General features: G+C 54.5%; 1 protein-coding gene across 1 annotated transcript in view; it reads left to right on the forward strand.

The window, feature by feature from the left end:
• Window positions 1-14,650, forward strand: part of LOC119106324 (kielin/chordin-like protein) — a 32,235-nt gene that overhangs the window by 3,774 nt on the left and 13,811 nt on the right. Inside the window, exons 2-11 of the mRNA XM_037229936.1 lie at window positions 2,160-2,396; window positions 6,764-6,961; window positions 7,769-7,987; window positions 8,466-8,666; window positions 9,377-9,504; window positions 10,080-10,284; window positions 11,485-11,661; window positions 12,169-12,453; window positions 12,654-12,806; window positions 13,622-13,759. Coding sequence (XP_037085831.1) covers window positions 2,160-2,396; window positions 6,764-6,961; window positions 7,769-7,987; window positions 8,466-8,666; window positions 9,377-9,504; window positions 10,080-10,284; window positions 11,485-11,661; window positions 12,169-12,453; window positions 12,654-12,806; window positions 13,622-13,759 — 1,941 coding nt within the window. The remainder of the gene's footprint in view (window positions 1-2,159; window positions 2,397-6,763; window positions 6,962-7,768; window positions 7,988-8,465; window positions 8,667-9,376; window positions 9,505-10,079; window positions 10,285-11,484; window positions 11,662-12,168; window positions 12,454-12,653; window positions 12,807-13,621; window positions 13,760-14,650) is intronic.

Here is a 14,650-nt window from a genome sequence, read left to right on the forward strand (position 1 = left end):
ATCCTTTGCTATCGAGATATCAATGCGAGATGGCGTAATCGGTCGGATGCAGTAAATTACGGCACCCAGCCACGTGCTCAGACGGCCTTTTAACCTTAAAGCAACCGCTGGCGCCGGCCGAGACACTGGACGGCGCCATCCTGTCGCGGCGTAAAAAGCCGCCACGCAACCCATTAGCCTAGGCTCATTTGGGAGCAAATTATTGTGAAATATGATCAACAAAAGGGTAGGATGTGCCTTATTTGCAAAATTAGAATGCTTAGGCGGAGCCAAAAAATAGGGGTTTATCCAACGGCGGTGTAACACGTACTTGTGACGTGTTACGCATGAAGTGTGTTCCTCGCTTCAAGCACATCGCGTGAAGAAACTATGATGTTGCAATGACAGAGCAGCATATGCAAGCATTTCAAACGCAACGATTTTCCTTGTCTTGACTTCGTGGTACTGACACGACTTGGATAGCTTTCAGTGGTGCTGTCTGGAGGACGTTCTCCAAATCGAAACGAGTTAGAACGACAGCAAGCAAACCGGTGCGCTGTACTGTCACGTGAACCAGCTACCGCGTACTTTCAGGGTTTTAGGTCAGGCACTTGGTACCTGAATAACTGCTTGCACAGGATTATGGCGGAGAAAGAAGCTTGGTCTCACGCTCTGCACGCGCATAACTAAACGTAAAACTTCTAACGAGAGGCGATGGAGTTGGTACATAGCGCTCGCCTGCCGCCCTGTGCCAATGACCACCTACACGGAGCCGCAACGCTCGTCCACATTCGAAAAACCATCCAAGAGAATTACAAAACCCAGCCTTTTAGCTCGAAGCCCAATTTTCGTCTACAGACCCATTACATAACAATACGTCAGTCATGCAAGATGATTCTGGTTGTCCCAAAATACTTTGTAGAGAGGCTCTGTCGTGTGGTAACAAGCGGGCATCTCAAGCTTAACCAATAAATGTCTGTTTACAAGAGCACCCAAAGTAGTCTAAATAGGCGTCTTACACTTAAAAATGCTCAACAAATCACCGATTGTCATGAATACGTGTGGGGAGCAGATGCCAAAAGAGGCGCCGCCTTGCCAAAGGCGCTGTATTGCGGGGCCACACGCACATAAAGCGGACATTGGAAGCACTGATGTCGAGCCCCACATCCCACCAGAGCTTTTACATTTTTTGTTTTTTCAGATTGTTTTTCGCAAATCATGTGTCACTTGAAGTTGGGTTTGCTGAGCAGCAATGGTCTCACAGGCGTGTGAATAATTATCACCTGAACATTGTGGTCGTCCGCTACATTTGCCGCTCCATTCAAAGTTATACTTCCTAGTTTCATATTTTCCTTCCACCATCCTTCATCCATAACGCCGTCACGACAATTCATTCATGCTTCGTCGATTATATTTTATTGAGGCCCAGCTGCTTCGCTGCGCCGCCTAGTATTTGATGTAAGTACTGCGTTGAAAGCATCAACCCGCGACCCGCAGAAGTTGAAGTCCACTGTTTACCACAGACCGTTATGAGCTGTTAAATGCATGTTGTGCACTACACTAAGCTATGGACTCTCTGAGGCTAGTATTAATAACACTTGTGTTAAATGTCAACCTTTGCTACCGAGCCCATGTGCATTTCTATGCAAGCCAGGGCATTGTTTGACGTGACGAAAAGCGGGAAACTTAAAGCGCGTTATCTTACTAATATTCCGGACGTCTCTTTTGCAATAAAAAGACACAGTCACCGTGACCGTGACGTGACCTGTGGCTGTGACCGCAGTCTGTAACCCTAACTGCGATCGTGACCGTAACCGTGACCGTGACCTGTGACCGCAGTCTATAACCGTAACTGTGACCGTGACCGTGACCGTGACCGTGACCGTGACCGTGACTGTAACCGTGACCGTGACCTGTGACTGTGACCGCGGTCTGTAACCGTAACTGCGACCGTGACCGTGACCGTGGCCGTGACCTGTGGCTGTGACCGCGGTCTGTAACCGTAACTGCGACCGCGACCGTAACCGTGGCCGTGACCTGTGGCTGTGATCGCGGTCTGTAACCGTAACTGCGACCGTGACCGTAACTGCGGCCGTGACCTGTGACCGTGACCGCAGTCCGTAAGCATAACCGTGGCCGTGACCGCTCACCGCTGACTGACGCACGCCGCGTCTCTGCAGCCGACCCGCCGGCCAAGTTCAGCCGTCTGACCACCTCAGCGGTGTGTACGGCCTCCAACGGGCGGCGCTACTACGACAGGCAGACGTGGTGGGAGACCCTGGCCAAGCCGTGCACCCAGTACGTGTGCCGCGGCGGCCAGCGGGCCGTCCAGCAGGCTGTCTCCTGTCCGCCAGTCGACCCCAGCTGCACCAGCCAGGAGGTGTTCGGCAAGTGCTGCCCCAAGGAGACCGACTGCGGTGAGGAACGCTGGACTCTGCTCCAAGTGTTCGGCGCATACTCGTCCGTGCTCTCTTTTTGCTCTACTCTCCTGCTCTGCTCTTCGTGCATGCTTCATTGTTTTCTTCCTCCACTCTACTGTTCAACTCTTCGGTGCATGCTTTATTGTTTTCTCTTTACTCTGCCCTACTGCTCTACTATTCGATACCTACTCTACTGTTCGCTCGCGCTCTCTCTCTACTCTACCCCAATGCGCGACTGTTCGGTGCAACCGCCACTCTCTCTCTCTCTCTCTCTCTTCTCTCTCTCTCCTCCTCTCTCTCCTCTCTCTCTCTATCTCTCTCTTTTCTCTCTCTTCTCTCTCTCTCTCTCTCTCTCTCTCTTCCTCTCTCTCTTCTCTCTCTCTCTCTCTCCTCTCTCTCTCTCTCTCTCTTCTCTCTCCCTCCTCTCTTCTCTCTCGCTCTCTCTCTTCTTCCTCTCTTCCTCTCTCTCTCTCTCTCTCCTCTCTCTCTTCTCTCTCTCTCTCTCTCTCTCTCTTCTCTCTCTCTCTCTCTCTCCTCTCTCCTCTCTCTCTCTCTCTCTCTCTCTTCTCTCTCTCTCTCTCTCTCTCTCTCTCTCTCTCTCTCTCTCTCTCTCTCTCTTCTCTCTCTCTCTCTCTCCTCTCTCTCTCTCCTCTCTCTTCTCTCTCTCTCTCTCTCTCTCTCTCTCTCTCTCTCTCTCTCTCTCTCTCTCTCTCTCTCTCTCTCTCTCTCTCTCTCTCTCTCTCTCTCTCTCTCTCTCTCTCTCTCTCTCTCTCTCTCTCTCTCTCTCTCTCTCTCTCTCTCTCTCTCTCTCTCTCTCTCTCTCTCTCTCTCTCTCTCTCTCTCTCTCTCTCTCTCTCTCTCTCTCTCTCTCTCTCTCTCTCTCTCTCTCTCTCTCTCTCTCTCTCTCTCTCTCTCTCTCTCTCTCTCTCTCTCTCTCTCTCTCTCTCTCTCTCTCTCTCTCTCTCTCTCTCTCTCTCTCTCTCTCTCTCTCTCTCTCTCTCTCTCTCTCTCTCTCTCTCTCTCTCTCTCTCTCTCTCTCTCTCTCTCTCTCTCCTCTCTCTCTCTCTCTCTCTCTCTCTCTCTCTCTCTCTCTCTCTCTCTCTCTCTCTCTCTCTCTCTCTCTCTCTCTCTCTCTCTCTCTCTCTCTCTCTCTCTCTCTCTCTCTCTCTCTCTCTCTCTCTCTTCTCTCTCTCTCTCTCTCTCTCTCTCTTCTCTCTCTCTCTCTCTCTCTCTCTCTCTCTCTCTTCTCTCTCTCTCTGTAAACTCTTCTGTTCGCGTTGTGGTGCATGCGGCTGTCGTTATTCCTCCCCAGCTTCGTACGGCCTCGCCACCTTCCGTAGCGTAAGGAGTGTCCTCCTCCCCCCCCCCCCCCACACACACACAATTGCACTCTATGGATTCACAGTCGATGTCCGCCCACCCATGGCGGGGTGGGTGCGAGTCGCTTTAGGGCGCTCGCTATTTGTCCTTGACAAGTATTGCCTGCGGCCGGTGGCAGCGGTCGCGCTAAAAGTCAGTTGACGTCAGAGGGCAGGACGGACCGTGCCGACCCCTGGGGCACCTTCAACCTTCGCCACTAAATTCTGCCGTTGGCTGGAATAGCGCTATCGGATGGCAAGAGTCAGGCGTCACACAACAAGCCCTGCTTAGTGTGAGCTCTAATCCCAGAAATCCATCCATTCAAAGGTTTCAGATCAAATCCTTTAGAAAAATATATACTAGAGTAAAAGAGCCGTGGAAGCAGACCTGTTGTTGACCTGCAACTGAAATAAATTTATGCGTTATAGCCTATGATGATAATGCAACGCGATAACGGTCACATGATAATATAGCATCGTATAAAAGTCATGAATAGACATACCAAAATGGGGAAAGATATTGATGAATCATGATGAAATAGATGATATAACGTGATAGTGCTAATAATAACAGATTATCATGCGGTGTCTCCTGCAACGGACTTGCCATATAGCAACATAGTCACACTGTGTCTTTGCTGACTCTATGTACCTTTTAATACGCTCTCAGTAGGTTGTGGATACATGTCACGATTTAGTTCCACGAGGTGATGTGGGTGAATAGCCGCGAATACCATCTGAAGTATTCCGCGACCTCTTATAATCTGGACTGTGGATGGGCTGGGGTGCACAAACTTTATGCAAGTGATGATATCGGAATACTGTGAAAGGGCTAATAACAATGTTTGCGATGTTTTCTGTCCGCGTGACCTCGACCTTAAATAGCCTTGTCATGACTGTTGGCATATTAAGCTGGTTTTGGCTCATGACACGACACAGGTTGCTCAAGGTTAATGCCATGCACTTTTCCATAAAGGGCATGATGTGACTTTGAACTCGAATGAACGCGGGAGAAGCTCTGGGCTATGATGACTTGTATGGTAGTCGGCGATGCACAATCGGTCGCATCCTCACTCCTTATGGATCACCGGAGTTTTTTCTTGCGCACAAGACTAACAATGTTCGCCCATTGGCTCAGTTGATTAGAGCGTGTGCCCTGCGATCGACTCATTGGTGGCGGGGTGCATTTGAATTATTTAACACGCGCCCGGGTGGCAGGCTAGATACCCTTCGCTCGGGTGTGGGGGGGTCAATTTGCCCCCCCCCCCCGAGATCTCGGGAACTAAGAAAGCTAGATACACCAAATTTACAGGATGTGTTGACCTGTATGTGAACCACTTCTGTCAAAGTTTCAGATTCCTAGGTTATGATCTTCGAGTAAAAAAGGCCAAACAAGGTCAAGTTTTAGGTTGGTCTCCAAAGTGCCGCCCGAACCTAGATAGCTGTTTCCAAGCAAAAGATCACATTCTCATTCTAGGTCAGTGACCTTGTTTTACCTTTTGAAGGTCAAGGTGACCAAAATCATACAAGATTGCTTTGAGTTTTGTATTTGACTAAGCGACAAAGATTACGCTAGGCGGTATGTTCCCAAAACAAAATGTTGATCTCGGTCATTCTAGGTCAATGACCTTTTCTGACCTCTAAGAAGTCCATGGAAGATGTACTGGAAATGAACACCAGAAACTATCCCATACAGCAAGCCCTAGAGTAACAAAACAGGTTGGTTTGGACCTTGGTGTAACCTTCATACCTGACGTTAGGTCAATGTTATTTGCTCATCCAATATTTGCATTGCCTAAGAAAGCATCTCAGAGATGTGTGGCTTTGTCTAACACTCCGTTGTTGGATCAGATTGAAGGATTCCCTAGAAATTGCCTTCACTGAAATCATGGCCTGACTTTGACATGCTATAGGTCAGCAGCCTTACAAGGTACATCTAAATTGTTAATGCCGAACGATCCGCCATTCAGTTGTCTACAGCTGTGCCAAATTTGGCGCGGCTACGCCGCGCCGTTCGGAAACCATTCTGGGAAAAACCTTTGCGGGGGTCAATTAGACCCCCAGCCGAGCGCGTGTTAAGCCACTCGCCATTTGCTCCTGACAGGCATGGCCTGCGGCCGGTGGCAACGGTCGCGCTTAAGGTCAGGTGACGTCAGAGGGCACGGCGGACCGCACTGAGCATTGTGGCGCGCTAAACTTCCGTCACCAAATGGTGCCGCTGAGCTGGAATTACGCGATCAGAGGGTAGGGGTCGGTGCTCACACAAGCACTGCTTAGCGTGAGCTCTGATCCCAGTAATCCATCCATCCAAAAAGATTCGGATACGATTTTTAAGAGAAACGTCTGGTGCTGAGTTATTTAACATTTGTGCCGCACAGGGTTTTGTGAGAGTCATGCCATAGATCAGTGGCATGATATGGCATGGGTTGTAAATTTGAAGCCAGGTCCAGGTGTAATAAGAATACAAACTCAGAGAGCCACTATCGCCCTTCGAAGTGATGAACGACTCGGGAAGCCATGAGCCACCGAGGGGAAGGGGTGGGAGGCCATCCCCCGTCCCCCTGCGAGCCGTGAACCACCGAGGGGAAGGGGTGGGAGGCCATCCCCCGTCCCCCTGCGTCACAATCTCACTCGCCGACCGGTGCGTACACCGTCGGTAGTGTGTGATGAAGTGAGCCAGCCCACGACACCAGTGGCAATGACAAAGCTCTTACCACACTGCTACGCGCGGTGTCCACAGCAATCGTGGTTGCGTCACAGCAGCCGGCCACTCCGATGTGAATAACGTGATTGTCGAGCATATCTGGCGCGATGATAAAAACAGCCTTTTAAAAACACCATCCCTGCATAAAGCGTTTCGAGAAGGTCGGTATGGTCGTATACGTACCAAGCCAGCGGACGTCAAATTTGGGACAGCCTCGACAAAAAAGAATCACGCGCCGTGGCCGGCTTCAGCGTGGGCCTACTGGAAGGTGTGATCTTGAGCGCTATTTCCCGACCCTACAGGAGCCTCGAAGACCTGTTACACGGCCAGCGATGAGGAGATCGCCGAGGGCGCCACCTGGTGGGAGAGCTCGCGGAAGCCGTGCACGCAGTACCAGTGCCGGGCCGGCGCCCCGGTCCACAAGATGACTGTCACATGTCCGCGACTGGCCGCGCGGTGTCGGCCGCAGACCGTGTACGGCCGATGCTGCCCCACCTGCGGTGAGGGCAGGAGCTGCGATGGTACCTTCTCCTTGTGCCACGGACCATTTACCCCGCCCCTCCCATTCCCCTTCCCCCCCCCCCCACCTGCGGTGAGAGCGGGAGCAAGGTACCACCGCAACGATGGTACCTCCTCCGTGTGCCACGGACCATTTACCCCGCCCCTTCCACTCCTCCCCCCCCCCCTACCTGCGGTGAGAGCGGGAGCAGCGGTGGTACCCTCTCCTTGTGCCACGGACCATTTACCCCGCCCCTCCCATTCCCCCCACCCCCACCTGCGGTGAGAGCGGGGGCTGTAATGATACCCTCTCCTTGTGCCACGGCCCATTTACCCCGCCCGCCCCATTCTCCATTCACCCCCACCCCCACCCCACTAGGGTCACACGTGAGTGATGAACGGCGGCTGAGTTTTTGTAGTAGAGGGCATTTTTGGCAGTGGAAAAATTACAATTTTGTCATTGATTGAGCCCGCTGGCAAGGCTGCTCCATTGTGTCAGGCTTTAAGGCAGTGACTGGTCGGCACATAGTTCTTAGACCGGACTGTCATGGCCTCAATCAATTTGTCTAGCTTTTAGCAATAGATGGCGTCAGAAGACTGATTTTACAAGTGGGCCCTACTTAGAACAATCGCGAATACCGAGTATGACATATGTATGCAAGTAAGAACGCACTCGCATCCGACCAGTGGTCAGCTAATCATCAGCAGACATCAGCATCAGCATCTGCATCAGCATCAGCAGACCAGCGGTCAGCTGACCCCGGTTCCAAACCCCGAGCAAGCTCGCCTCATCAGTCGTTGTCCTGTAGCTACATCTGTGGCGGGAGCGGCCGCCTGCCGGAGCACCAGCGGCCGCGTCTACAGCGAGGGCCAGACGTGGTGGGAGTCGGCGCAGCGGCCCTGCCGCCGTTACATCTGTCGGGCGGGACGCAAGAAGCTAGAACACACCATCAGCTGCCCGACCCCCAAGCCGCGCTGCCGGACGGTGCCCAGCTACGGGCAGTGCTGTCCCACCCAGACCCAGTGCGGTGAGTATGGCTGGCTAACAACATTCCATTTATGCCTTCCTTTCAATTCTGCCCCGAGATAGCAGACCTCGTCTCTACCCCTGTCAGTTCCAAGCTGGCCCTGCGCCCGTTGTCAGCTTGGGATGAAACAGGCCTTGAATGCTGTTTGGGTCTAGTTATTTTTTTTCCTTCATGTTTCCATTTTTCTTGCTAATGATCAATGATGCACACTGGTGGCGGACCGGTGGATGGTATACGATGGAGGAATTAAAGCTTTTAATTTGCAATTACCCTCTACTTGCTGTTGCTCTGGGCAACGCATAATCTGTATCAATGTTCTCTGCAATGGTTATGACAACCCGTATGAACTTGATTTCAGACGCTGGAACATCGATGCTTGGGAGAGGGTCGGTTTTTCATTGTCCCCTGCCATACTGAATGACCGAAACTTTCGCTGCTTGCCCCACCCTGACGCGCCTGTGCGGCGCCTGCCTCTCAGACGACGACACGCGGCCCTGCACGTGGAACGGCACGTACCGTCCGCACGGCTCCCAGTGGCAGATCGACGCATGCACGGTGGGCACGTGCAGGCGCGGCGTAGTGCAGCGCACCCCGGTGCAATGTCCGCCGCTGCCACCCGGCTGCCAGCTGGAGCGCGATCCAGCCACCTGCTGCCCCCGCTGCGCCGCCACCACCCCCGGTCAGGCTCCGACGGCTGGGGCTGGGGCAGGTGGATCGTCCTGCCGCGCGCTGACTGCGGTTGGAGCGCTACGAACGCTGTCTCTTGACCGAGCGCTGGTTTGGGCGGTCAGGCTCTCATAACGGTCGATACAGTGGTGGTCCGGCGTCGATGTGGGCTGCCACAGTGCCTTAGATTCCACTGTTCAAAGTGTCGATTGCTGTTGATCTGTTTGTATTGTCGGTAACGGAGGTGAAGTTTCCATTCAAGTGTGGGAGTGGGGAGGGGACTCCAGCTCCCCAACTTAAAAGTGGGTCGAATCTGAGAAAAACAAGACTTTGTACGCCGTTGGATATACTTATCCGCTTTTCTCCCGGCCTTTGCCGCAGCGTATGTTGCGATACCTCACTGCTAGCAGACGATCGTGTCGATTATTTTATCTAATCGCTGACGGCGCCTCGCCGATCCACTAGTCTAGCGGCCATTTCGCAATGTGTGATGACCTGCGACGTGATAGGAATGTGCCTAGCCACCCTTGCTCAACTCTTAGAGGCTCACGTTCCAGATGAGGCCTTTATCAGTCCGCTGTGGCTGGTTCGGAGAAATCCTGACCCGAGCTTTCCTGCCATCTAACGGCTGCGATCGATACCAATAAGTGCCCTGTGCGCCACAAGGAGCCGGCCTAGCATTGCTTCGCTGCCCGCGCTTACCACGATGGCTATTGTTTTCAGACCAACCGTGTCTGGTTGCTGGCTCCAGTTACCAGCACAACCAGACGTGGGGTGATGAGTGTGCAGCTCACCTTTGCAACAATGGCAAGGTCATATCGCAGTACTCAGAGTGTCCTCCTGCACCCAGGGTACGTGCATAGCTGTCGTCAGAGCCATGGTTGTTATGGCTATCATGTGCCGGCTGAGCCTTGTTTTCAAACTTCCTGAGGTGACGACACACTGGTACACAACGCCACACAAATGATTACAGCAGCCACCTGCCATTTCGCAGCCAACATCCACAACTCACTGGTGAAAGCATTGCTTGGTCTGCGATACTTGTCACTCAAGTTGTTGGCCTGGCAGCCTGCCAAATCATTTTCAATCACAGCCCATCAGAGTGTGACATGGCATTGCTTTCCGCACCTTTCTCTCCATACGTTCGGATGGCGAGCCTATGAAGCTATTTCTAACGCCCATCGTTGTAATAAACACAAGCGCCCAACACCTTCAGGCCTTACAAGTGTAATTGCAAGGCCCTTCACTGCCTAGCACGCCTAAACTCGAGGCATTCACTTGGCCTACCTTCACCAGCTTTATCAAGGGCTTACTTGATTTTTATACTGACCGGAATGCGTCGATTGCAAACCACACTACAAGACGCCATTACTTGCTGTTCTGATGACGCCCGGCAAGTGCGGTCTCTGAGAACGTTTGCCCGCAGGCGACCTGCGCCCCGGTGCGGCGGACCGGCTCATGCTGCGTGCGCTGGTCATGCGAGACCACCAAGTACTGGGGCCACTGCAGGCCGGACGGCGGCGCGGCGCCGTCCATGCTCTGCTACGAGCCCGGGCCGCATGAGGGCCTCTGCACCGTCAGCGACCGCCTGTTGGACCGCGGCTGCTGCCCTACATTCGACTGCCTCGGAGGTAGGCTCCGGCTGCAGGCGAGGCCGCGACCGTCGGATGACGTCCGGCCGGCTGGCCCTGTGCCAGCCGGGTCCAAGTTGATGGCCCTGTGCCTCTAGCTGGGTACCCGGCGTGAAAAGTAAGAGACGTATTTGAACCAGACTTATCGGTGTTTTCTCACAGCGTTAAAAAGCCGTCAATGCTTTCAGTTTTTACAATGAAAACTCACGTTCTAGAATTGTTCAGCAGCCCTCCCTCTGTCATGTTGCCGCACATCCTGGAAGCTTTCGGCACTCTGGGGGTGCACTTCGTGTGAATATTTGCTGCCTCGCAGGCTAAGGCAGCGTGTTGGATAAAACCATGCAACGCCTCCAAATGACCTTGAACTTTGCGGCGCGCCGTTTCCGGCCGTCGCAAATTTGATCAGACCTCGGGCGCGCGTGAGGAACTGGACCAGCCTACTGCCAGTTAGCTCTTCCAGCAACACTCCGTTAACTTGTCTCACAAAATGCTTTTACCGGCGAACCGCAAGCTCTCGCCTCTCAGATACAGTTCAACTTTGCTCTTCGCTCATGCTGTACACGCCAAAAAGCCAATCTACTCGTCACGCGCGTGAAGACGGCGGCGGGTGGGCAGCACCTCATGCGCAGTATCTTATAAATTACAACATTTTATCCCCGAACCTTCACATTTTGCCACTCGCGTCTCTTAAGAGTGAATTGCACCTGCAGTCATTTAGCAGGAACTCAATGAATGCACGTGTGCGCGCATGTGTGCATGCACCTGAGGCGTGTTTTGCATGTGAGCCTTTAATGTATCCCTGCGTGATTATCGCCGTAAGTCCACCGCTGCGGACGGGGCGGGAGTCTGCCACAGCTCTGTCCACCGCTGCAGAGGAAGCGGCTGTCTATCACAGCTCTGTCCACCGCTGCGGAGGGAGCGGCCGTCAATCACAGCTGTGTCCCCCGCTGCGAAGGGAGCGGCCGTCTATCACAGCTCTGTCCACTACTGCGGGGGGGGGGGAGTGACTGTCAATCACAGCTCTGTCCACTGCTGCGGGGGGGGGAGTGACTGTCTATCACAGCCCTGTCCGCTACTGCGGGGGGAGTGACTGTCAATCACAGCTCTGTCCACTGCTTCGGAAGGAGCGGGAGTCTACCATAGCTCTCTTCGCCGCTACGTAGGGAGTAGATGTCTATTCGAGTCACCGCCTTTCGCCAGACTGTCTGGACACCAACCGGACGCGCCACCCGCACGACTCCAGCTGGCAGCATGGCTGCTCCACATACCGCTGCAGCGACGGCGTCATCAGCACCACCACGCAGAGCTGTGCGCCGCCCGTGAACCAGCACTGCCGGCTGGTCAGCTCGACTGACTGCTGTCCCAGCTACGACTGCGGTGAGAGTCTACCTGGCGTGAGTCACCTGGCTCCCGGGGCTACGCCGCGACCGTCAGATGAGCTGCATGGAGGGTTGCTGTCTGTCGGCACAGTCGCGGGGCTTCGGCAGGATCCGGTGTCAGCGGGCTGACTCCGGAGACAACTGCAGTACGGTCGCGAAACTCGTCTCGCATCGGGTATATCGGGTGGTGTTCGATGAGAGACTGTCCGACAAGAGCGGACCCGGGCTTTAGCTCGCGGGTGAAGGAAGAGGTCACCCGCGGCCTCAATCCCAGGGTCACATCTCTATCGCCATTCTTGTGAGGTGCAGCGAGTGGCGTTCGTGTGCCGCCATGGCTGCCGCCGGCCGTTGAGTGTCTGTGCCGCCGTGTCCGTCGCCTGCGGTTGAGCATACGTGTGTGTTGTGGCCGCCGCCGGCCGTTGAATGTGTGTGCCGCCGGCTGTTGAGTGTACGTGTGTGCCGCCGTGACCGTCGCTGGCTGTTGAGCGCCGTGCTCGCTGGCCAGGCTGTGAGGACGGCGGCCAGCGGAGGGAGGACGGCGCGCTCTGGACGGCCGGCTGCCACCAATACTCGTGCAAGCACGGTCAGGTGGAGTCTCGCCGCATCGCCTGCGCGCCGCCGCCGCGGCCCGACTGCACGGCCGGCCCGCCCGGCCCGCCGGACTACTGCTGTCCCCAGTACAAGTGCAGCTGCGCCGCCGTTCTGTGTGCCGCGCCACCCACCGAGCCCGGCTGCCAGGCCACGGGCACCAGCGACGACGGCTGCTGCACGCTCTTCAGCTGCGCCGGAGGTACGCGGCGTCGCTGTGCGCAGTCGGCCGCGGTTTGGGCCCGCGCTGCTGTTGCTGTACCAGTTGCTGTAAATAGCAACCAATGCGAGGTTTAATGCTCCAGGCATAGTCCGCAAGCCCAGCCTGTTGTAGTGTGCCGTGTTCCGCGCCTCTCGCTGTCTTGCCACGCCTCGCACGGTGACGACGTGACCCGGCCGCAGATTGCAAGGACGAGCAAGGGCGCGTGCACACGGAGGGCTCTAACTGGTCCGTCAAGTGCACCAAGTACCACTGCGCCGGCGGCAGCATCAGCCAGGTTTACGAGCCGTGCCCACCGCCGCCGCAGCCCAGCTGCACCAAACGCTACCTACGCCGTGAGTAGCTGTGCACAGCGCCGCCACAGACCAGCTGCACCAAACGCTACCTACACCGTGAGTAGCTGTGCACAGCGTCGTCACAGACCGACCATACCGGACGTTACCCGCGTCACAGGCTTAGCGTGTTCGGCCGTTGACCCCGGCGTCTGTCATGTAGCAGCAAATAACACTGCAGACCCAAGTTCAAGTGGCCCTGGGAGATGGGTCACAGCTAGTTGCTGCTCTCAGAAGACTTAAAGGAGGTGATTCGACCGTGATACTCACAAATACTCCCAAAGACACTGCCCGCATAAGTCCGAAGCGCGCGCGTCATGGGCACGGCAAATCCTTCGCAATGGTATACCCTAATGAGACAGGACACTACCTCGGTTCCATTGGACCCGCCTTGCTGCGGCCTTTGTCTGAATCAAAGGGACCTAGACCGTTGTCCGTTACAACGACCGAGTCACAAGCTCGCGGTAAGAAGACCGAGTCACGCGGTAAGAAGACCAAGCCAAGCGGTGAGACGCAATTAGCGAGGAGGCTGTGTAGCTGTAGAGAAGAGCTGCACAAGCTGCAGGTGTTCATGGCAGATGTTATAAAGTCAGGCGCCCATGGCCCGGTTTCAGCAGACGAATGCTGTTTCGGCTTCTCCGCATTCAACCTCTACATTAAACGGGCCGCACTTTAACTGGCACCTCGTCCAAAACTCAGCGGCTGTCAGACGTCGTTTACCCTCTCACCTGGCTTCCAAAGGTCGGCAGCCCCTGCAGGGGCTCCGCCTCGCTTCATAGTGAGCCTCGACTCTGATTGACCTTGGCCTGACCTTGCAGCGGATGACTGCTGCCCGGTGTACGACTGTCCGGCGCAGAAGTGCGTGCCCGGGGAGCACACGTTCGACGGCTGTAACCACTGCACCTGCCTGCCGCCCGGCACGCTTGTCTGCACCAGGCGGGATTGCAGTCCCTCAGGTGCGTGCCATCAGTGCAGGAGTGGTTGGGGCTTGGGGGGGGGGGGGCGCAGTCAAGCATTGCAGCTCCTGCACACGGACCGAGTCAAGTGCTTGTCGATTAGCCGCGACAAACCAATCATTTTCTTCTCATTTTAAAGCCCATTGGCCAATGTTACAAGCAGAACGCCACCGACGTTCTTTTTTTCTTCAATTTTGCATCACTGAATGCTAAAAACTGTCTGGTAAAATAAGAGCAGCACGGAAAATACGCTACGAAAAGGCAGACAATGGGGCTATTTAAGTATTATAAAACTCTGTGTGTGACAACTTCTGGCGCGGCACTGCGCCATAGTTGTAGAGACGGCACTTTTTACTTCAGATAAAACCGACACCCTACCCCAACATTTTTGTCCGCTGCGGCATGTCACTTGTGCATTTGGAGTAAGATTTCAGCTATCTGAGATGGGGAAATGAAACCAGCTTTGCTCCAATACTGTCCCAGCCATATTTTCATGCAGTGCCTTGCACCTTTCTCATGTTCCGTTGCGAGGAGAGCATTGACAAGACCCCTCCCTTCCGTGCACATTACTAGGGCGTGTGACCGCATATGGAAAGAAGCAATTGAAAACGAAAGCAGGCCAATTATTATTGCCATATTGCACAGAGTACACAGAGTATATGCACAGAGTACCATATCCCCAAGTACTCTGTACCATATATGCACAGAGTACATCAGGCGTGGATCCAGAGAGTGGCCACGGAGCCATGTGCATCCCTTGGGCTCTGAAGGGGCCCATTGGCTCCGAAGGGACCCATAGCTGGCCGAACAGGTGCAGTTCTTTTAACACAAAACGCAACAAAGTTGGGCGTCTTTGGACTTGTAGGGCGACCAAGAACGGTCGCAAGCGAA

This window comes from Pollicipes pollicipes, unplaced genomic scaffold (genome assembly GCF_011947565.3).
Source record: "Pollicipes pollicipes isolate AB1234 unplaced genomic scaffold, Ppol_2.1 Scaffold_6138;HRSCAF=7277_pilon_pilon_pilon, whole genome shotgun sequence".
Lineage (NCBI taxonomy): Eukaryota > Metazoa > Arthropoda > Thecostraca > Pollicipedomorpha > Pollicipedidae > Pollicipes > Pollicipes pollicipes.